Here is a 21,740-nt window from a genome sequence, read left to right on the forward strand (position 1 = left end):
AATGGCAGCAGTGTGACCGTACTCGGATCGTGAGGCATCTCTGTTTTCGGAAGATCGGCAACTCTGATCGCTGGCGCAAACACACTCAAACGCCGACGCTTGTCGGAAACAGAAAAAATCAGCAAATTTGATTTTAATGTAACAATTCCGCACGAATGACAAAATGTCTGCCGATATAGTGAATCAGTTGAAAGGGACTCGATCCGATGTTAAAGCTGCCGCCACGACAATTGAGTGGAAATTCAGGGAATTCAGCAAGGGCATCGGGACAAACGACGCCTATCCCATCAGATTCGAGTTGAGCGTGCTGCGCCAGCTGTGTTTGGCCCTAAAGGACAATCTGCACCAGCATGCCGATCTCTACTGCGACATTGTGGCCACCATGCTGCCACACATGGAGCCCTGCGAGGAGAAGCCGAGCCTGTGGGAAGCTCATCTAACGAGCCTGCGCTACATACACCATGGACTTTGTCAGGAGGTGAGTGGAAGAACCAAATGCTTCAAACTGGTCTCCTAATTGTACGAGTGTTTCGCAGAAAACCCTGAAAGAATGCCAGAAAATGTACGGCCTCATCCGATCGCAGCGCTGTCGCCTGCAGGAGGAGGGAGACTACAAGTTTTATTTGGACATCCATCTGACGCACTTCAATGGCATTCACCTGCAAATGCAGAAACAGACGTTGCCCATCGCCGCCACAGATCAACTGTATGACGCCTTGGAGGCAATGGGTGTCCTCTTCGACACCATGCGCCAGCGGAAAGTGGCAAAGAATGCGGCTCTCCTGGTCCAGCTGAATGAGGCCCTGTTCATGAAGCGAAGCAGAGGCTTTCTGAAGTCCCTGAGCGCCCTGCCGTCCGAATGTACGGTGAAAATGTACGACCCGCTTCTCAAGCTACTCAGCTGCAACTGGGGCATACCCAGCTTCGAGCTGAGCAATCAATTCTCAGAGTATTTGGGCCTCGTTTTGGCACTTATGCACATCGACATATTTTCCATAGAGGCGCCGCTCCAGCAACAACTGGCACTGCAGCTGCTGCGCATTTGTCGCGACCTGTACAGGAACATCTCGCCGCAGAACTACGCCATCCAGCTGCTTTACTATTACGTCAAGCTGTTGTATGGGCGCGAGGCAACGCCAACCTTCAAGCTCACCTACATCGATCTGTGCAAGAAGTTCGTCGCCTTCTTCGAGCACAAGGGCGCGACGCACGCCAAGGAGCAGTGGTTTATGGACCTACTGGTGTTCCTCCAGCGCGTGCAGACGCTGCTCCTTCAGAGCAGCAGCAAGGCGCCTCCCTTCGACATTTTTTGGCAGCAGCTCGAGGGCGACGACAGTCCCAAGGCATACACCGCTCACTTTCAGCTGCTGTACGGCTGCCTTGTGGCGGCGGTGAACGTGGTGAGGAGTCCGCTGGGGACCAGCTGCACCAGCGATGCCTGCAAAAGCATCCGCAGGCATTGCCTTCTCTCCTTCGGCATGTGCGCCCTGGAAGCCTTCAATAACTGGCAGCATACGACGGAAAAGATGACGGACAGAGTAAGTCTCCGCCAGTCTCCGCTGGAAAACCTTTTGCCTAATGAGATTTCCTTGCAGACACATCACAAGCCTTTCTTGAATATTTTGGTCTACACCATGGACGTGGCCAAGAACACGAAATGCCTGGGCCCCACCGCTGCGGAGATAGTCAAGCTGGTGCGCCAATTGGCGCTCGTGATCGAGAGAGTAGCGTGTCCCGAACAAATGTCCCTACTGCTGCCCCTCATGGAGCCCCTGCAGCAGATACGGCCGCTCATTGCCATCCATGATATGCACTGTCTGCTGCGGCGCATCTACAAGGCCAGTGTCCACTGCCAGAGCTCCGACATGGCCAATCGCCTGCAGTCCAGCTACCTTGCTGCCCAAACGAATCCTTCACGACTGCACACACAGCTCTGCGTCCACTACCACAATGCCAAAAACTCGGAGAAGTGCGTCTACGAGTGGCACGAGTCCAGTCCACTGCTCAACCCGCTCACGCCCGCCCAGAAGAACCAGCTCTACGATGTGGATCTATTGGCCGTGCTGCACTTCTTGAGTGCGCCGCCACTGCCCCTGCTGCAGTCGCTACTCCGCTGTCGTCGCAACGACTATCACCTGGTTCTCCTCGCACGCAAAATGCGCGCCGACAGCGAGATGGTGCGTCAGTGCGAGGAACTGCGCTCCCAGCTGCAAAGCACAGCCCTCCAGCAGCCGCTCACCCGCATGCAAGAGCTGGCCATTGGCCATGCCAGTGTCAGTGTGCTGCTGGAGGCTTTGGAGGCACAGAAGACCAAGGTCTCGATCAAGGAGACGGCCGAGAACAGCCTGGAGACGTTCATCGTCAAGAACAACCTGCTGGAACTGAACATCAAGCGAGAGCATCGCCTGGTGGCGTTGGCCACCGGGGCCATCGCTGGCTTCGCGGCCTTCTTCCAGCGGGCTGACCAAGAGCCCCTCGACTGCGACGAGACACCCATCGACTGGGAAGCCCTGATCGACGATGCGGTTGCCGCCGCCATGGCTCTGTCCAGCATGGGCTACATGGCGCAGGCCGATGATGCCTGGCTGCTGCTGCTCAGGATTGGGCGAATGTTGGACGAGAGATTCACCTACCTGCGAGCCCTGACCCACTTCCTGGCACAGGACCATCCAAGTCCTAACCAGCAGCTCCAGCTCTCGGAGGAGGTGGACCGCGCACAGGAGCTGCTCAACGATCTGTGGCCTCAGCTCAAAAACGGACACTTCTTCAAGCGCCACCACACCATAGTGATGCTCTGCCTCTGCCACATGGCCAGCTACTATGCCCGCCAGGACTGTCTGTGCCACGCCCAGCTGCTGTTGCTGCAGGCGGAGGAGTTGCGCTCCGAATTCGATGAGCGGCTGGGAAAGAGCGACATTGTGCTGATCACCATCCAGACAGTTCGCTTTCGACTGGAGTACCAGCGGAAGAAGCGGAGCAGTGGCCTGCCCAGAATGCCCACGCCCCTGCGCCAGCTGGACACGCTGGTCGACAGCGTGCGCAACTTCTACGGTCTGTCCAGCGTGGACCTGGGAGCCTTGCAGCTGCTGCTGGCCGACCTGGTGCGGGAGAGCACCGAGTGTGCGGCGAACCGGCTGACCGAGCGGCTCGGCTTCACCGGCATCATGCTTAACATGGTGCTGCAGTCGGGCATGGCCCTGCGGGCCATCGAGGTGTTAATCTCGTGGCTCTGGATGAACCTGCAGATGGAGTACCTGGACAAGGCGCAGTCCAAACTGCGCCTCCTGGACCATTTGCTCGCCATCAAGCCGCTCAGTTTAACGCTGGTGGAGCAGCCATCGACCAAAGGAGTCCCCGCAATCGCAGCCAAAGATGATCCCAAGTCCAATGGCATCAGCGAGCTGACCAGCAACATGCTGCTTATGCAGCTGGTGGAGCCGATACGGAAGCAGAATCAGCTGGACGTAGCCACGCCCAAATTTCCGGCCATCCACGATTCAAGCCCCAGCAGCCTCCAGCTGCAGCGCTATGTGAGCAAGCAAGAGGCGCCGCCCCATCTCCGGGAGTGCATGCAGCTGCAGTGCATCTACTTCATCGTGGGCTGTCTCCATGCCCGCCTCAGCTTCTTGAAAAGGGAGAACGATCAGCTGGACGACTTTTACGTGCGGGCAGGCAGTTGGCTGCAGGAGGATTCGGCACGCACCGCCACCCTGGGCTCCATGCACCTCGTGCAGGAGCTCTACCACGTCAACTATCTGCGCTACAGGAAGAAGCATAAGGAGGCCATACGCTACGCGGAGGCAGGTCTCATGCTAAAGTGCCAGACGGTGGACATCAACTATGGCTTCAACTTCATGTCCCAGCTTAAGACTGCGCAAGTGGAGCTGCGGCCCGCGGGCAAAGAGAAGGCGAAGACCCTTAGGCGAGCCCTCGCATTTAACACTTCGCCAGAGATTAAGGGCAGGAAAGCTCTGGTCGAGACGACTGCCAAGACAAAAGCATCAGCATCGGCCAGAAAGACGCCCAGGTTCAAGATCTACACGGAACTGGAGCTGCGTCCCCCCATCGGCAGCGGCAGCAGCAGCAGCAGCAGCAAGAGCGGCATTGAGAACACGCCACCTTCGGATCATGTGGATCTGAACGCCTGCCAGGCCATCGAGATAAGCGATGACGATTCTGCCTTCGTTCCAGCTTCGGCTGCGGCTGCTGTTGCGGCTCCACTGAAACGATCGCAGTCGGTGCCAGTCAAGGCCACAAAGACACGCTCTGCCAGAGTTCGCAACCAATTAAAAGTAGCAGAGATTATCGAACTGGACGACACCGTGGAAGTGACGCCGCCGACCACGTCGGCAGCCACAGCGAAGCGCTATCAGACCACTGATGCGAGGAGCACTCGGGCCCGCAACCGGCAAGCCGAGGAAACGCCAGCGACCACGCGAGGACGAACACGTGGCAAGGTGCCGGAGCTGACACCCCAGCCGGAGACAGTCAGCCTGAGGCGGCGACAAAGGAACTGATTAGGGATAACACGTGCATAGATTTAGTTAATAGTTTTGTCCATTTTCGCTTGTCTTTTGTGTATTTATAAACGTTATTGCAAGGAGCTCATCGACCCTCCAGGGAATGTCTGAAATGCTATCATTCCCTCAGCAGAGGCAGCAGCGAACTCTTGCAGATGTCTTGGACCCACTGGCCAAACTGAATCCGGTCCTGTCCGTGGTAGAAGAAGCCAGCGCCTGACTTGCAGCCCTCCTCGAAGTCCCCCACATAGCGATTTCCGTTTGCTGAAAACACACAGACGGAACAGATGGATCAACGAGGAGATTCTAGTAGAGGACTCACCCGAGAAGAGGACACCCCGTCCGTGCATGACATCCTGGAGCCATTCCCCCAAATAGATGCGCCCGTCCGCATACCACTGGATGCCGCGTCCATGTCGCTTGTTCATCTGCCACTGGCCAACGTAGACGGATCCATCGTCGTAATACTGCTTGCCCTCGCCGCTGCGCCTGTCCTGGCGCCACTGGCCCACATAGAGGCGATGCACCTGACCATCGGGTGACTCGCGCCGCATGGTTCCGTATCCATGACGCTGGCCCCGCTGCCACTGCCCCTCGTACACTAAGCCGCGTCCGCTCGACTTTACCCCAAAGCCGTGGTGTTGATTCCTCAGCCACTTGCCCTGATAGCGGCCATGCCCTCCGGCAGGATAGCGCAGGCAGCGAACGCCACTTCCGCCACCAGCATGGCACGACATGTTGCAGACAACTAACTGGCTGAGCCCCAGCTCCGCTTGGCGTTTGTCATCTGTTCGGTTCTGTTCTTCCGTGTCCTGGGGTGTGGATCGAAGCCGTGCGTGCGGTGTCTCTTTTTCTAATCAACCCCAGCCATGGCTCCTGGCTCCGATTTCCTACCCCCCACTCTCATTCTAACAACGCTCGTTAGCTAGTTCCTCCGGTCGCTCCTGGCACGCAAACCCAACGAGCCGAAGGAGGTCAGGCGGGAGGAGAACTGGCATAGAAAAACGCTTGCTTTGGTTAAGTATATGTAGGTAGAAAAAAAATCGTTTAATCGTACGTGTATAAATTACAGCGCAATTCCGCTTACATATGTATATATTGGGCCTATCAATATCAAAATATGGGCTAACACGATCGGGGTTTTGGGATCTTACACACTACGTGAGTGAGGGAAGACTGCGCGCTATGGACAAGGTCCGAAAAAAATACAATACAGATTATTCACGGAGCGCTAAGTAGTTAAAACAAATACGAGCTAATTTTGAGGAATTTTCAACTTGAAAGTATTATTGCTTTAGTTTGGGGTCTTTCATCATTGCAGGGGTACAGTACACGGGGGCTACAATCTGTTAAAGGTCTTGAGCTGAAAGAAACATTGCTCGAGGCACACTCCTTTAGAATATACCCATACTCATACTGTTCTCGTATAATAAATATCTACTGCCTGCTGCGTATCACAATTTGCATCAACTACAAATTTACAAAAAAATATTCACTTATATAGTCTGAGGATTGACGGCGGGGCCTCTGGCCCACTGCCGCAAGTGTCTTTTCTTTTCGTTTTCCTTAAGTTTTCAGCGGAGAATCGCCGTGGAGACTTCATGCATCGTGGGATCCTCGCGCGATTGATACTGCTAGACGATGTCGCCGGCGGCACCGTAGTGAAGGCCATTATTGCGATTGTGGTTGTTGTGGTGCTCGAGGTGGTCCTGCTCCATCTGCTCCTTGAGGATCTCCAGCTCCCGTATGCCCGAGACCGTCACCTCGTACTTGTGTGTCACCAGAGACCGATAGAAGTGTATGGCGAAGGCCAGGAAGATAATCATCACGGGTATCAGCACCACGCAGGCGGACCAGGCCGCCGGCGGGCTCAGATCGTAGAACTTCACCCAACACAGTATGGCTATCTCCAGCAGGAACAGGATCAGCCCCAGCAGAGTGGAAAAAGCCCACGCCGTCTCAATGTACCAGTGCAGGCGCTCGTGCGGCGACTCGTGCACCAGGGAGATGCTGTGCAGGTTGCACACCACCTCGATGTTCGGAAGGATGCAGGTGCTGATCATCAAGGCCAGCATATGCACGGCCACCAGCATTGTGGTGCAGATCGCGAACGCCACTAGCATGCCGGGCGGAACCTTTGTGTCGTGGTCCAGCTGCACCTCCACCATGGCCACCTGTGGGGGCGAGGAAGGAAAGAGAACAAAAGAGATTGGTATATTAGTGAGCCTGTCGTCGTGGGGTTTCGCTCTCGAGATCACGCTTGTCTTGGGGCAGCTTCTGTTTCTGCTTCTGCTTCTGCTCCTGCTATTATTATTATTAGCCATCTTTCTCAACATTTTGGCAAGTGCTGCTGGCGCGAGCAGATTTGTTTATATAATAAGTATCTCATTGGCTTAATTTATCCGTTCTGCCCGCCCCCCTCTCTCAACAACTACCTACAAAGGTGCACATGTGGAATGTGAATATAAAAAAATAAAACTAGCAAAAACAGTGGCGGAACAGTGACTACCCCTTGTGCAAACGAACAACATTCTATTAAATGCATCTAGAGATTGTTAACGTTGATTAATTATATTTTATAGTATTCATATTAAGATTGCACATATACTCGAATTTGTTGTCGGCTATCAATGAATATGGTGGGAGTTCTATTGGTTGAATGAAAGTCCTATACATATATGTACATATACCTCCGATTAATGGGTATAAAAACATACCGAAATATTTCTATCGTTGGGGTATGGCTGACGGAATTGTTTGAAAAAGTCAAAGATATAGGCTATAAATTTAACAAATTTAATTGGCTCTAATTTTTCCCTAGTCAAAGTTAATTATGTTTAGACCGGCACACATGAAAGTGCGGAATAGGAAAACCATTATACATGTCTGTGAATATTTGCTTAGAATATCAATACCTCAATCATAGGGCTATACTATTATTTCGTACATTCCCAAGCTTGGGATAGTACTCGCGGCCCATAATTTAAAGGATGCCATTGAAATGTAACCAATAATTATCAGTTTGCACGAAAAACCAGTTTCCACATCACATTTGGAAACTTTCTTAAGCTCACAGTGTATACAGACTTCGTTGTGGCTGTGGCTGTGGCTGTTTCTGTTGCTCTCGATGGGATTTTACCCAAGAAATGTTCTAGGAAACTGAGGTCTTCTGCCAGAATCTCTATCTCTGACCCTGCTGCACACATACGATTTATGATCTAATTACGTGATGTGTTTTCACAACGGAACAAGGGACAATTACCATTTCTTTTCTATAAGAATAATCTTCTACGAGATATTGCGGATTGATTTAATTCACAACAGTCGGTCGCAACAATTGTAATAACAATTTCCTGTCCTCTCCTGACTTTCGAGTACTCTATGCAATGAGCATAGAAATAGATTTATGTTTATATATTAATAATATTAATGACTCACCATGGCGAAACCGGAGAGTAGGGCCGATGTCTTGCTGGAGGCCTTCAATTTGGCGCGACTCAGCTGGAGCTTGCGCCAGGAGAGGTAGGTGGGCGAGTGGAGATCCTCGCCGGATTGCGACATGCTGCTGCTGCCGGTGCGGTGCTGGCGTGGCTGAAAGCGGTAAGACGGATTCTGTTGGAAGGTGCGATACTGAAATGGTGGCGGTGCTATGGAAGCTGCTAGCCCTGACGGCAACGGCAACGGCAGGGGCACAGCTGCCGCAGGTGGGAGCGAGGCGTCTCTCTGCGCGCTGAAGCGTCCCGAGCCCGCGTGTGGGGAATTCGAATTTAAATTATGGTAGAGATAGCGCGACGATCCAACGTAGCTGCTCGGGCCCGAGTGGACGGGTCGACTGCCGAGATTGCCGTGGATGTGACAGCTCTGGCCGGTGTTCTGGCTGTGGAAGCGCAATGGGCGACACGAGTCGCACATACTGTAGTCGGCGCCAGGTCCGGTGAGCGGTAGGTGACCGGAGGGAACCGTCGTCGCCGCCGTCGCCGCGGCCGTATATGCATCTACACTGGCCGCCAGCTTGGCCGTTGCATGCAGTGCACTGGCCAGGGCCGAAGGCTGGCCCGCCCGCATCTGCGTACTCATCGGCATCTGGCCCATGCATCTGCCTGCCGGATGCATCTGGGAGCGACCCCTGCCCATGGGCAGCATGTCCAGAGTCTCGCTGCTCTCCGTGCGCTCTGTGGGCGTGGCGGCACTGCCATCGAAGGAGCTCTGCTGGTGGCTCAGCAGGAGGCTGCTGCGGCTGAGATTGGAACGGGTATAGCGAAGGCTGGAGTAGGTGTCGCTCCGGATGCTGGCGCTGGTGGTGGCATTGCTGGTGCTGTTGCTATTACTGGCGCTGGTGGAGGGCAGCAGCTGCTCATCCTCGTTCTCCGCCTGGGGCTGGGTCTCCGGGTGATGGCTCCCCGTCTCCTGTTCGGGCCGCATCTGTCGTTTGCGGCGTGGGGGCTTGGGTGGGAAAGACTCCTCGAGGGGCCGTGGTGGCATGTGCTGTCTGGTCTCCGTACTGGTGCTCTGTTCGTCTACGGATCAGGCTGCTCTCATGCTTCAATTAATTACGATTCGCCAAGGCTCTTATGACTCTATCGGTGGTGGTGGGTCACCACTCGGCTCCGGACGGGCAACGTGCACTGGGGGCTTCGATTTGATCGGATCGGACCGGATCGGAATTATTCTAGTCAAGTTTTGAATCTTTTTGGTTTTATTTTGTAAATTTCCGTTTCACTTGGTTGATTTTGCGCTTCCCATTAATGTGTTTTTGTTGCTGCTTTTGCGATTACGATTGCTATTGTTAATGTTGTTGTTGTTGCTGTTGCTGTTGCTGTCTGTCTTTTTTTTTTGTTGGTTTGTTTTGTTTGTGCGACAGTGTACATCAGGGTGTGTGTGTGTTGGTGTGTGATCTTTTGGGGCACATGACAATTGATCAGCAATTACCCACACACTGACGGAATAACTACAGAGAACAGAGACTGGCCTCTGGGGCACACTACTTTTGACGGAAATTTCTCCTCTCTCCTCGCGCCACTCACTCACTCTCTCTGTCTCTCTCTCTCTCGTCTCAGTCTCTCTGATCTTGCGCCGCAGTGCGTTAAAGTATTTACTTTTTATTTATAAACATTTTATGGGTTTATGAAATGTAAAATACGTGTGTCAATAAAACGAATTTGGCACGCACACACAAACACACACACACACACTGACAGGAGAGGCGACACCTGATCGAGGTACGGGGTGTATTACGGATACCCGAGTCGAGTCCCAGTCGAGTTCAAGACACATTCACGGACAAGGTCACCACGCAGCGTAGTCCGTTCTGCTTTGCGTACGTTTTCGTTCAAAGCACCGATCCCGACTGCCGACTGCAAACACGGATGTTGGGGAAGCTGCAGCGGCGGCCAACACGCTGACACAGACAGATAGACAGCAGCGCAGAAGAGGCAAACCGACGCGATGGCAATGGCAACAGGCGATTGGGGCAACTGGCAATGGCACCTGGCAGCACAAGTAGCAGCAACAGCAGCAGCAGCCGCAACACTTCCGCGCAGTGCGCAACCACTGACGGGAAGAGATCGAAAAGTAATTCTGCTTTCGACACAATTAATTCATGTGAAATTCAATTTCATTCTTGGTTTGCTGCTCCGTCTTCTGTTTGGCCACCCTTCCTGCCTTCCTGCCTTCCTGCCTTTCGCGCGCTGTATGCCTGCCTCCTTTTCTTAATACGTGTTCCTTTGGGCGCAGGGCCTGGGGCAGAGCTCATGCGACGACGTTGACAACAGCAGCGATGGCGGCAAAAGTTACTAACTAACTGATACGAAGCGCAGCCAGCAGGGCACAGAGCAGCTGAGCAGAGCGGACGACGGCGACGACGACGGGCGGCTACACTGATGGGTGACGATGACGACGACGACGACGACGACGACGGCGGCAACGTTGGCAGCGCGGTATTTAAATTCGACAATCAATTCAAACGGCGGCCTGCGATGACACAAAAACAACAACAATAATGGCAATCGAATTACTAATGCCATTCGAATGAAAGCATATATGGTGAGAGAAAGAGACAGAAAGAGATTGAGAGAGAGAGAGAGAGAGAGAGAGAGAGCGGTGTAGACAGAAAACAGAAAAAGACTATAGAAACAGCAGCAGCAGCAGCAACAACAACTACCAACCAAAAGGGAAAGAAAGAAACAAACAAACAAAAAAAATATGCGAAAACAAAACGAAACTTGACGTCTGCGGAGGCGCTGCTAGGTGCTCGAGGGGCGGCTGGGGTTGGGTTTTCTGCTCTCTTGGCGATCGATCAGCGATTACACGACTTTCTACCTGAACTATTGATGAATGGGGTGGGGGGAAGTAGATTCGACGGCTGTGCGAGGTGCTGCTGGGCACCCTGAACTGAACCCTGAACAAAGAGCGATTCGATTCAATTAAAATCCACATCGATTGCACCCACTTGACCCAACCAGCAGCGCAACCCACACTCCCAGCAGCATTATTAACATCTTCATCAATGGCCGGCAACAGTTGACAAGGTCAGGATTAGGGTCAGGGTGAGACCCTGAGCTACGACGGGGCATGCTGCCGTCTATGGTACTGATGATGAAGCTCATGTGTTCGTAGATGCTGGTGAACATCATGGGTCCGTATTCCTGGCACTTTTCCCCCCGTCCCATCACCCCGTAGAGCGTTTGGCCGCAGAAGAGCGGAGTGCCCAGATCCCCCTGGCAACTGCTTCCGTATCCATGACGGCTGACCACGCAGATGGTTTTGCCCGGATCGGGGGCGGTGGAGCTTCGCTGGCAATTGTGTTCGGGCTGCGTCGACACCATCAGCACCATCATCTCGTTCGTCATCGGTCCGTCCTATGGAAGAGCTTTCACATATCACATGGATATGTCCTGCCTTGCAGGATTATTTGGGCACTCACGGTGTACATACGGCCCCAGCCCAACGCCATGCAGGATTTGTTCTTTTCGATACCCTCATTGGGCAGCTTTGACTGGCTATGGTGCAGGTACTTGGGCACAGAGCTCTTCAGCTTCAGCATGGCCAGGTCATTGCGAAATCCCTTGAACTTGGGATGCAGGACAACCTTCTTCACGGCAATCTGCTTCTCGCTGGATGGCTTGTCAAGGCGATTTTGGGTGTCGATCACAACCATCAGATTTCTTCGCTCGGTGGGGTAGCAGCAGTTGCTGGGCGGCCTCACGGAGACGCAGCGAGCGCTGGTTATTACCCAGGTGGACGTTATTACGAACCCGCCGCAGAAGTGGTTGTCGCCCCAAAACCGAATGGGCTTGGCGGTGCGAATCGACACCACGTACTTGGAATCTTGCAATATATCCTTCTCCCACGTATCCAGTGGGCGCGCAGGCTCAACTCTGTTTATGAACAGGACTTTGCAGGACACATGGACAAGGAGCAACAGAGGCAGTAGCATGCGGATGGCTGCCCTCATTTTTTAATTCCCATCCGAGCCTTCAAGATTTTGTCAATTCCGGAAAGGATATAGAGATCTGAATTGGAAATTCTACACCACGATGGCATGTTTATGCTCTTGAAGGAAAACTAGCTTAAGGACATGTTATTGTAGCCGCAACTGTTGCAGCTAATCGATGAAACCTAGCAAGACACGTTTGCCCAGACGCAACTGTTGAGCAATGATGACAATTCAATATACTGAGCCGCGACTGTTGCTCGCGTTCGAGAACTTTTTAGATGGAACATTTTTGCTTCCTTTTGTGGACTGAACAAAAAAAATGTTCCTCTGTTTAATCATATTTCGCGATTCCAACTGGGGACGGGGTTTCACCCCGTATTCGATGCTGTCTTTATCAGCAGACGACTTGTCTCTCTTTCTCTCTCTCTGCTCTCCGTCTGTCTCCTATCACCTTCGCCCACACCCTTGTTTTTCGGGGGAGCACTTGACTTCCGCTGAGCAAAAACAAAACGAAGCAAAATGTAAAATGTAAAGCGTGTAAAAATAAGTCAACTCGATAAAAACAGCGAAACGGAAGGTGTCAGCATTCTGATGTGGATATTTCGGATTTTAATTTTTTATTCTTGGTTTGTTTTTTTTTTTAGTCCACTCCGACTGTGGTTTGCAATGCGATATCACACGGAACACGTATGCAAACACAATTTACCATTTACCATTTTACAGTCGCCGCCCAAGGAGCAGGCCCACTTTTTGTGGCTTTTTCTTTATCGTTGGCAAACAGAACCGTCGATAAGCGACGACAAAAGACAAAGGGCAGGGTGTGCACGAGTGCGACCCTCGTGGAGTCAATTAAAGAGAAGGGGGGGAGAGGCCGTGACGCCATGGCGGCTGCTCTAAGCACCGTTCAATAATAATTTTTAGCAGGTAGGCAAAAGGTGAGCGCTGTTTGCACGCACTTGCGGTAGTGTGTGTGTGCGCCTGTGTATTAGTGTGTTTGTGTTTGGGATCTCGTTCGACTTGAAACAGAGGCCGTACCCCCCGCCCCTCCAGAGATTCAGTGCCAGATTCGGATTTGAGAATCATGTGCAAGCCTCCCGCCACCCGCAAGCCGCCCCAGAGTTTGTTCCGATTTCGTTTTTCGCGATTTATTGCCAGCGCGTCGGAGATCGGCCGGAGCTTCCATAGCAAAGTGAGGAATGTAAACGGGTGGAAGGGGGAGCGAAGGATAGATTGATTTGTTATTGATGGATGACTTACCTTTGGATGGCTCTGGCTCGATGGCGGCGGCGGTGGGGGGAACTGCAGCAGCGAGTTGCTGAGGCTGGAGCGCTTAAATCCGTTGCTGCTGGTGGGGCTGCTGCCGTGATTGCTGCTGCCACCGCCGGAATTGTGGTGGTGGTATTGGTGGTGCTGCTGCTGCTGATGGTGGTGCCCGGTGGCTACGGATGTGGCGGCTGCTACTGCTGCGGCCACAACGTGCTGGAAGTGATGAGCTGTGTTGGCGGTGGTGAACGTGGAAGAATTCAATGTCAAGGGACCGCCGGACTGTCGCTGGGACTGCAGAAACGTGCTAGCTGAGGATTTCGGTGTGTGTGGGCTCTGGGCCGGATTCTTGGCCAGCTGCTGCGACTCGGGCAGGGTCTCTAGGCCACCTGAGTTGGATGTGGTCCACACAGACATCTTGTCGAGATGTTGCAGATCTTGCCAAACGGAGTGCCAGCGGCCTCAGCTATTGTCTTCGCGGAGAAATCCATTTTGCATGAATCAAATGTAAGAAAATCAATGTTAATTGATGCAAACAACAAAGGCCGGCGGTGGAAAAAGCACACGACAAAAGTATATATATATATATAATGTGTAAATTAAGTACGAATGGAACAGTCGGGGTCGGTTTAAATTGGCAACTTAACAAACATAAAATGCACACGATAAAAGTTTTAAGTACTGTTTTGCTTTTTTGTTGACACCGTGACGATAACGATAAAAATACCATTTCAGCTTCGAGAAATACCTTTTAAATACCATACCATAAAAATACCAGGGCGATCCGGCGACCAAACGCGACTTAACCCACTTAACACCTCTCTATTTAAAAAGTTGGGCACCCTTTGTTAAACCGCGGAAATAGTACTGTTTTTAAATAAGAGGGGAAGGCACCAGGAAAAGCGCTCTCTTCACCTCGAAAAAAAAGAGCAGATTTTGAAAAACCACCAACGAATAAAGTGACCAGTTCGAAAAATATCATTATATACCAGGAAGCTGTTTAAAAATATCAGTATATACCATGATAAAATAAAATAACAAACGGTCACGCTGCATGTATGTACACATTGGTATTTCACTGTGTCAAAAGCTGGCTAGCATGAAAATAATGTTGCTGAAGAATGTTCCGAATTTGGAGATTTCGTATTTAACGGAAATTTAATTTTTGAGCCGTTGAATTACAAAGTTGTAGGGCATTTAAAATACTGAAAAAAGTCATGGTGCATTCTAATGGCTACACTATGGGGATAGGGGTAATTCGTTTCTGCCAAAACCCGCTGCATCCCATTGACCGATAAAGCAATTAATCAAACGCCCACACAGAGTTAAATTAATTAAATTGTTTTTCAACACAATTTAAATGCATTCTTGTTTGTCCGTCACTCTGTCTGTCTGCCCGCCAGCTGTGACACACATTTCAATTTTCCTCGAATTCGTCGCTTCTTTCTTGTGTGTGTTTTGCTTTGCAAATTTTTCTTTCACATTATTCCGGGTGTGGGCGCAGTGGCAGTGGCAGTGGCACCAGCAATGGTTTCGCGCCTCTTGCTGCAGATGCACTAAAATATATATAACAAAAATGCATCACTCTAATGGCTGCCGCCATGTGCCTGGGGTGGAATGGCTTGCGTCCTTTGAGCCGACTTGCTTTGCGATCCATGATCCTCGCCAGTGCTCCACCCCCCCCCCCCGGCCCCCCTTGACCTATTGGCCTCTTTTTAAGGGGAAATGTCTTTGCTTTTGGCCTGTTTCGGCCTTTTTAGGCTTACTATGTCATTGACTATGCTTTGCTTTGCTTTGTTAAAGTAATTAATTTGGCAAACAGCCTATGTCCTATCCATGACCTTATCGAGTGGTACATACACACACACACACGTATAGTAGATATGGATAGAGAGTCATGTGCCCCAGAGCAGTTATCTATTGGATATGCCCGCCACTCTCACACATGCACACAGTTCTCAATAAGTTCTTGTGGTGTGGTATGGCACTTTCAAGGCGTTACAAATGTGCGCAAATGCTATCGGCTATTATGTTATCAGTGGAGGAGAGCTTGTTTGTTTGGCGCTCGGCAAAGGCCGTTTGGGGTCAAGTCAAGCCAACCCATTCCAACGTGTGCGGAATGAGGTAATGCCAATGCTAATGCCAAGGCATGCAGTACTCCCGTGCTGGATTCCGGGTGCCCGTGGCGCAGTTCGGTTCGTCGCCAGTCGCCAGTCGGTGAATGTAAACAATTAGAGGCAATTGAAATCAATAAACGATCGCTGCACAGAATGTACCTACATAATCCCTGGGGCGCCCTGGGCCCACGTACTTACTCTTTTTTAGCCTCTTACAGATCGCGGGTCCAGGCCCTCGGACACTCCAAAAGACGCCAAGTCATAGTCATTGGCTATTAATAAAACTTCTCTCAGCCAACGGACTTTCGATAACAATACAGCAAAAATACATCCAACAATTCTGAGATGTATTGTACGAGTGTGTGTGTATGTAAATGCGAGCATTCGGGGAGGGGGTATGGGGTGGGGTGTACTGTATCGCAAATGAATTTGTTCAACTACAAAATGAACAAACAGCGTACGCGTACGGAAAGTGACGCTGATTTCTAATTTTAGGATTCCAATGGGAGACAAGATACCGATCCAAAGTTCTGGTCGAGTTGAAATCCCCATTCAGAGATTTGAAATGGAAAAGAGGCAGATGCAGTGCAGTAGATAAACACATATACATATACATGTACGGCAAGAAACAGTTGTGTGAATCAATGATTTAAATAAAGGTGCAAATTGTAAAATCTTTTTCCTTAGGGCACCTCCAGGAGTGGCTAATAATTCAGGTGGAACCCCCAATCCAAAGTACAAGACGTGCAATGCATAATACAATTCTTTTTAATTTAAATCATTATCTAACTAGAGTTTACAATCGATGGGTACAATAATAAATACACAGCTAAGTACGCGGCATTCCTAAGGACTATGGACAAGATAAGACATCACAAAGATCACATGTCCCCCGCGGTGGGTTGCAAGTAGAGCCCCCTAGTTGGCTGACTAATAGTAGAGGATTAGAATGGAATGGAATGGTGTGGTGTGGTGGGGTGACTCTTCCCACAGGCCACTCATCTGATCGGGTGGTCAATGGAACCCATTGACTTCTTACGCTGATGGTTCACCTCGAAGCGTTGCATGATCTTGGCCACAATGGACGAGGGCGGCATGTCCGGATTGCCGGTGAGTCCGCGATACCCCAGAACACTGGAGTCGGCCAGCGAGCTGGCCAGGGTCAGTCTTTGAACGAACGCCTCCGTGTCGATGCCCGGCACCTGGGAGGGTTTCAGGAAGCGTTTCGGTATCCGCGACAGCATGTCCTCGGAGCCGACGGGACCGAAGCCCAGGTTGATGAGTATGGCCTCCGGATCCATTTTGCGGGACTCAAGCAGGCTGTCCACGCTCGAGTACCGACTGGAGTCCGACTGCACGGAGGCGGAGCTGTCCCTCAAGAGCAGGCTGCTGAATCGATGCTGCCGCTGTGCCTGCGGACTCAGCTCTGGTGCCGTGCTGCAGGAGTCGAAGGACTCCTCGTGCCGCAGGCAGCGACAGCGTCGCAGACCACTTCTCTTGCTGTTGCTGTTGCTGCTGTTGCAGGAGATGGAGATGTGCCGCTGCAGGGCCATGCTCACGTGGGCAGGGCTCTGCTGTTGCGCGAAGTGGCTGGGCAAGTGTGGCAAGGCGTCCAGGCTGATCTGTTCCTGGTCGTTTTCGTTGTCGTGGTCGGCATTCTCCTCCAGATCGGCGGCATAGGCGCAATCGCACTCCAGGTCGTCCACATCGACGACCACCGACTGCTGGCGCTGCAGCTTTTTGCGCTTGCGCAGCGGCTTGTTGGGCGGAAAGTGATCCGCGGAGCTGGCACAGATGCTCAGCGGCAGGTTGTCGCTGCTGCCGGCGTGCGGCTTTGGCTGGGGCAGCTCTTTGCACCCGGCTGTTGCTGCCCCTCCGGCCGATATAGCCATTGCTGCTCCCGGCCCTACTCTGGCCTCGAAATTGCTGCAACTGTGAGAGCGTTCCATGGCCGCACGATGTATGAGTGTGTGTGTGTGTGTGTGTGTGAGTACGAGTGTGTGGTGAATGTGGGTCTGGTCTCTCCACTTGACGCGGTTTGGTGTCTCGGTCACGGCTGCTCGGGTTACGTTACAACAGCAACTGGTCCGACAGGCAGCCTCTGCTCATATTTGGTAAGAGCCAGAATCAGGGTTAGGCCCCAAAAACAGCTCCCCAGACTCAGACTGGGGCCCGCGATCTGAGTGATTTGAGATCTGTTCAGACCTGGCGTCTGCTGGCTGAGCTGATATTGCCCGATACTCGTACGATAATGCGTACGCGTGTGTGCTGTTCAGTTCAGCCACAAAGCGACAGCAATTTGTGTTATTTGTGTTGCTGTTTATGCGCTTTTTTCGTGGGGAAACGTGTTTTTCTATATTCCGCGTATTTTTGTCTCTGCTTCTTGAGTCCGATTGCGATTTCGTTTTTGTTAATTTGCCGTTTGCGTTGTTTACTTATTTATTTGTTTGCGTTCGCTTTGCGCTCATTAGAGCCGGAGATGGAGTGTTAATCAGTCGTAGCGCTCTTCTGACCCCGGATTCCGTGTGATCGCGATCCACTTGACATTGATATTGGAATCGAATGGATGCAAGCGAATGGGAATTGGAATTCCAATGGAAATGGGATGCGTATTCCTCCTGCACTTCACTTTGGCTGCACACTTTCTTCCTCGTGCCACTGGGAGGCTCCTCGGCTGCTGCCGATGTGATTGCACAGCTTGGTTTATTTAATTATATTTATTTATGTATTAAGTACACAAATTAATCATATACAGTCGGTTCCGCAGTTCGGTTATTATTCGATCTCTCTCTCACTCGCGTCCGCCTCGCACCAAGTGATCTTCAAAAATGAAACTGAAATCACAATTCCCCAGCGGATCGGGCCCCAGCCCCAGTCCCAGCCCCAGAGCCAGAGCTTTCGCAGCGGAGTGCGCGCCAGCGGGAGAACGGAAAGGGGAGAGAGCTCCACTCTCTCTCTCTCTCATCGCCTGAGCCCCACTCACACCTCTCTCTCGCTGCTGGAATTATTTTGCGGGCCAGTCGGCAATTTCCTCAAGCACGACAACGACGCCAATCTATTAAACTTTTGATTAAAAGCACACAGAGCGCTTTGCGGTTAACCCAGCTCTGGCTCCAGATCTCTCGCTCTCTCTCTCTCTCTCTCTCTCTCTCTGTCTGTCCCACTCTCGTGGGGGAAAAACCTTCGTGCGCACAGTTGATGGGCATTTTCTGTACCCGGTACCTGTAGCGTACCTGTATATTTTATGGGGTATATGGTAATAGTGGAGAGCTATGCAATATGCCATGATACAGCAAAATATTTGTACTTTTCTTTAATATTTGTCTAGCTGTTTTGTTCTTTAATTGGAATTATCTTTTAGGGGGTTTTTTGTATATGTATCCGTATCGGATGCGGATACGTTCTTCGCCAGAATAACGAATGATGCACTTAAACAGAAACTAAGTTTGGTTTGAAATAAATTCGAAACAATTATTATATTATATATTATTATTATTATATTATAATATTATTATTATTGTGGATATGGTGGATATCTGACGTTCGCATCACTAAACTTATACCGTTTTAATTTGTTGCTGTTTTGCTTTTTGTATCTTTTCGTGCTTCCCCCCGTCCACCTGCCACACACCACACGATAAGGAGTCATCTTTAGTATTATTTGCACGTTCCTGGCGCTGGGAACTGTTTTTATTTTGTTTGTTTGGACATTTTGCACTGCTCATATTTGGCTAATTAAATGCTTTTTACGGCTCGCTGATTCCGGACAACCCTTAAACTGCCGATCGTTAAGCAATTGGGGTCATAAGATCTCTTCGTCTAATTGCTGCGCGAGATTCGCACAATCAGATGATACCTGGAAAGCTTTATGGGCCCCACGGCGACGACTTGTGTATTCAATGGGATGCAGAGAGAGGAGACTTTTGATGTTGCCTGTTGCCCCCTGTTTGTTGATGCCCCGCCCCGTCTCGCTGCGACCGCGTTCAGCACAGACAGATGCATGCGGAAGAGTCGGCCAGCAGGTAAACACAAACAAGGGAAATTATTAAACCCGTTCCACGGTGCCAAAGCTCTGCCCACAGCTGATCTGATTGCGAGTGGTGTGTGGTGTGTGGTGGAGCTTTGACCGAGGCAAGCTTACGTTACCGACCCAATCTCGTCTCTCTTTCACTGTCTCCATCCGGAGACACACTGATAGCTGTCCCGATGCTACCGTATGTACATACATATATCGTACAATAATTTGACACGTTCTAGCCACCGATTTGCACGGGTTCAGCAATGATATGTTGAGCGTAACCTGATGCCGTCAGTGCCCAGCCTGCAGCCCCGTCAGCTGTTTAAAGGTTCTGTCAACAGAGATCTCTTGAGGCCTAAGACTCAGACGAAGTGAAGGTCGAAGTTTAACAAACAGCTGGCAAACAGACTCGTACATTGTGATCTGTCTGGCTCGTACGCGTATGCCCAGAGCCAATTTACACAAGTCTTCAAAATTGTCTACAGATACGAGTGCGGTGGGGGTACAGTGGGAGTACGAGTGCCGTGCCAAGGCCAGAACAAACACTTTTCAGGGGTCCGGGTCCGGTCCATAAATCTACGCCACGAGCGGATGATTCATGATCCTCGTTTCGGGCTGACTTTGTTTTGTTTAATTTGTTATGCATTCTAAGTTAATTTGCAAACTTCGAATCTGGGGGGGTGGGGCTGGGCCTGGGGGATTCAGCTGTGCAATTAACCCCCTCTGCTGCCGTCGGTAGTCATCAATTGGGTAACTAATTTTTAATGAATGTTCGAATATGAACGCAGTTGGAGGGGAGGCAGTGATTGCAACATTGCTAGGAAATGGTTTTCAGCAGTGGGGAAATACCAATGCCGTCTTGGGCACGAAGCTGAACTTTGTTCAAGATCTGATGGGGATAGCAGCCCGGCAGCCCAGCCCGATCAAAGGCAAATTTAGATAAGGAAAGGCAGACGCTTTTTTGACATGCTCCGATCCAGAGATTAGCAATTAATTCGGTTAATTACGAAACAATCTGAATTGGTTTATTTTCCCATAGAATCCCTGGCATCGAATCCATAACTCTGTTATGCAAGCGATACGGAACACGGAAGGTAACAGAACCCACGACGGGGAGAAGTCTCTTCAGAACAATGACAGTTATTACAGTGACAGAATGTAGATACAATGGGCCTGGAAAAAGTACAAAGGTGGCGTGTCAGATGGTCACCCTATAACTATGATGATGATCCAAGGCCCCTTCATCTACATCTGCTCGGGATCTACATATACATATAATGGTAGTTCTAGCAATGGCAATGGCACGCGCGCCCTTTTCAATTGATTGTAATTGGCTTTGAATACTTGCACATATTATAGATACATCACACACACACACACACACACATAAACATACATATTCAGTGGCGAAAGTGTAACTGTCAATTGGAATTTGAAATAACTTGGAATTGAAAATGTGCATCTGGAGGAGAATGGTGATTGCAATTGGAAACGAAAGGGAAAGGAAAAGGCAAAGGTATTGGGAATGGAAATGGTAATTGGAATTGGAAAATGTCTGTAAATCTCACCTGTGTTTCGTATCGCCTTTAATTGTATTTATTTTTTAGAGTGATTGTATTTTTTGTTGTTGTTACAGCTTGTTTTGCAGCATGACAGCACGGATACGCTTTGGTTGGTTAACACGGGTTGTTGTTTGGCTTCCAGCTAATGCACTTTCTATGCCATCCGCCTGCGCTCGACGACCCACGACACTTTCTAAACAAGCTTACGAGTTCTGTGGCAGCGCAGCAGAAGCAGCAAACAAAATACACAAAAAACACACACTGAGAAAACCCACAACCGGCGCGGACTAGACGAGACAGCTAACTGGCGGAATGTCTGGCTTTTCACTGGGACTGGGACTGGGCGCTTGTCACTCTTTTTGGAAACGGGAATGAATGGAGCTGCTTATGCATGGTCTCTTCGTTATCTGCGCTGACATTAGGAGATCATCTTTATCTCTACACTCGGTGTATGTGGGTATAGTGCCTCACGGAGACACTCACTGGCAACAGGCACAGGCACAGACACAGGTCCCGTTTCGTTCCGTTCCGTTCCGTCCGTCATCCGTTCGCCCCTAGCGGCTGTGCTGATTATTTTAGTGTAGTCAACGGTCGGCCAAATATTTGCACATTGTTTGTTGTGCAAATGAGATACTAAGCCGTGTCCGAGGGGGAGGTGGAGGCACCGTACACCGGTACCCACAAGCAAACAGTCGCGATGCTCAGCAATATGCAAAAACTACAATATATATGTACATATATAAATACGAGATCCGTTAAAGAAAATCACACACAAGAGTACAACACAAGAACACGAAAAACACTATTTACGATGTTTAACAGGCA

At 50.7% G+C, this 21,740-nt stretch overlaps 5 protein-coding genes across 7 annotated transcripts; 1 reads left to right on the plus strand and 4 right to left on the minus strand.

Annotated features, from left to right (window-relative positions):
• Positions 1–62: 62 nt before the first annotated feature.
• Positions 63–4,603, plus strand: LOC111075245 (protein three rows). The gene is made up of 3 exons (XM_041593122.1): positions 63–478; positions 537–1,538; positions 1,596–4,603. The coding sequence occupies exons 1-3, from the start codon at positions 164–166 to the stop codon at positions 4,515–4,517; spliced, it is 4,239 nt and encodes a 1,412-aa protein (XP_041449056.1). The 5' UTR covers positions 63–163; the 3' UTR covers positions 4,518–4,603.
• Positions 4,604–4,638: 35 nt separating this feature from the next.
• On the minus strand, positions 4,639–5,298 carry LOC111075214 (MORN repeat-containing protein 3). The gene is made up of 2 exons (XM_022368348.2): positions 4,843–5,298; positions 4,639–4,784 (listed from the first exon to the last, which is right to left on the minus strand). Exons 1-2 carry the CDS (start codon positions 5,255–5,257, stop codon positions 4,639–4,641), a joined length of 561 nt encoding a protein of 186 aa, XP_022224040.1. The 5' UTR covers positions 5,258–5,298.
• Positions 5,299–5,550: 252 nt separating this feature from the next.
• On the minus strand, positions 5,551–21,225 carry LOC111075246 (calcium release-activated calcium channel protein 1). Of its 3 annotated transcripts, XM_041593123.1 has the most exons (4): positions 20,922–21,225; positions 13,213–13,691; positions 7,959–8,111; positions 5,551–6,694 (listed from the first exon to the last, which is right to left on the minus strand). In XM_041593123.1, the coding sequence occupies exons 2-4, from the start codon at positions 13,633–13,635 to the stop codon at positions 6,155–6,157; spliced, it is 1,116 nt and encodes a 371-aa protein (XP_041449057.1). In that variant the 5' UTR covers positions 13,636–13,691; positions 20,922–21,225; the 3' UTR covers positions 5,551–6,154. The 3 variants fall into 3 exon arrangements, with proteins under 3 accessions (XP_041449057.1, XP_022224091.1, XP_022224090.2); XM_022368399.2 differs by lacking the exon at positions 20,922–21,225 and having other exon boundaries at positions 13,213–13,866; XM_022368398.2 differs by lacking the exons at positions 13,213–13,691; positions 20,922–21,225 and having other exon boundaries at positions 7,959–9,329.
• LOC111075248 (trypsin) lies at positions 10,682–13,193 on the minus strand. Its single transcript, XM_022368403.2, has 2 exons — positions 11,443–13,193; positions 10,682–11,377 (listed from the first exon to the last, which is right to left on the minus strand). Exons 1-2 carry the CDS (start codon positions 11,971–11,973, stop codon positions 10,943–10,945), a joined length of 966 nt encoding a protein of 321 aa, XP_022224095.2. The 5' UTR covers positions 11,974–13,193; the 3' UTR covers positions 10,682–10,942.
• On the minus strand, positions 16,081–18,159 carry LOC111075223. Its single transcript, XM_022368364.2, has one exon. It carries the CDS (start codon positions 17,282–17,284, stop codon positions 16,334–16,336), a length of 951 nt encoding a protein of 316 aa, XP_022224056.2. The 5' UTR covers positions 17,285–18,159; the 3' UTR covers positions 16,081–16,333.
• Positions 21,226–21,740: the final 515 nt, after the last annotated feature.

This window comes from Drosophila obscura, unplaced genomic scaffold, assembly GCF_018151105.1.
Source record: "Drosophila obscura isolate BZ-5 IFL unplaced genomic scaffold, ASM1815110v1 contig_186, whole genome shotgun sequence".
In the NCBI taxonomy this organism is placed as follows: Eukaryota; Metazoa; Arthropoda; class Insecta; order Diptera; family Drosophilidae; genus Drosophila; species Drosophila obscura.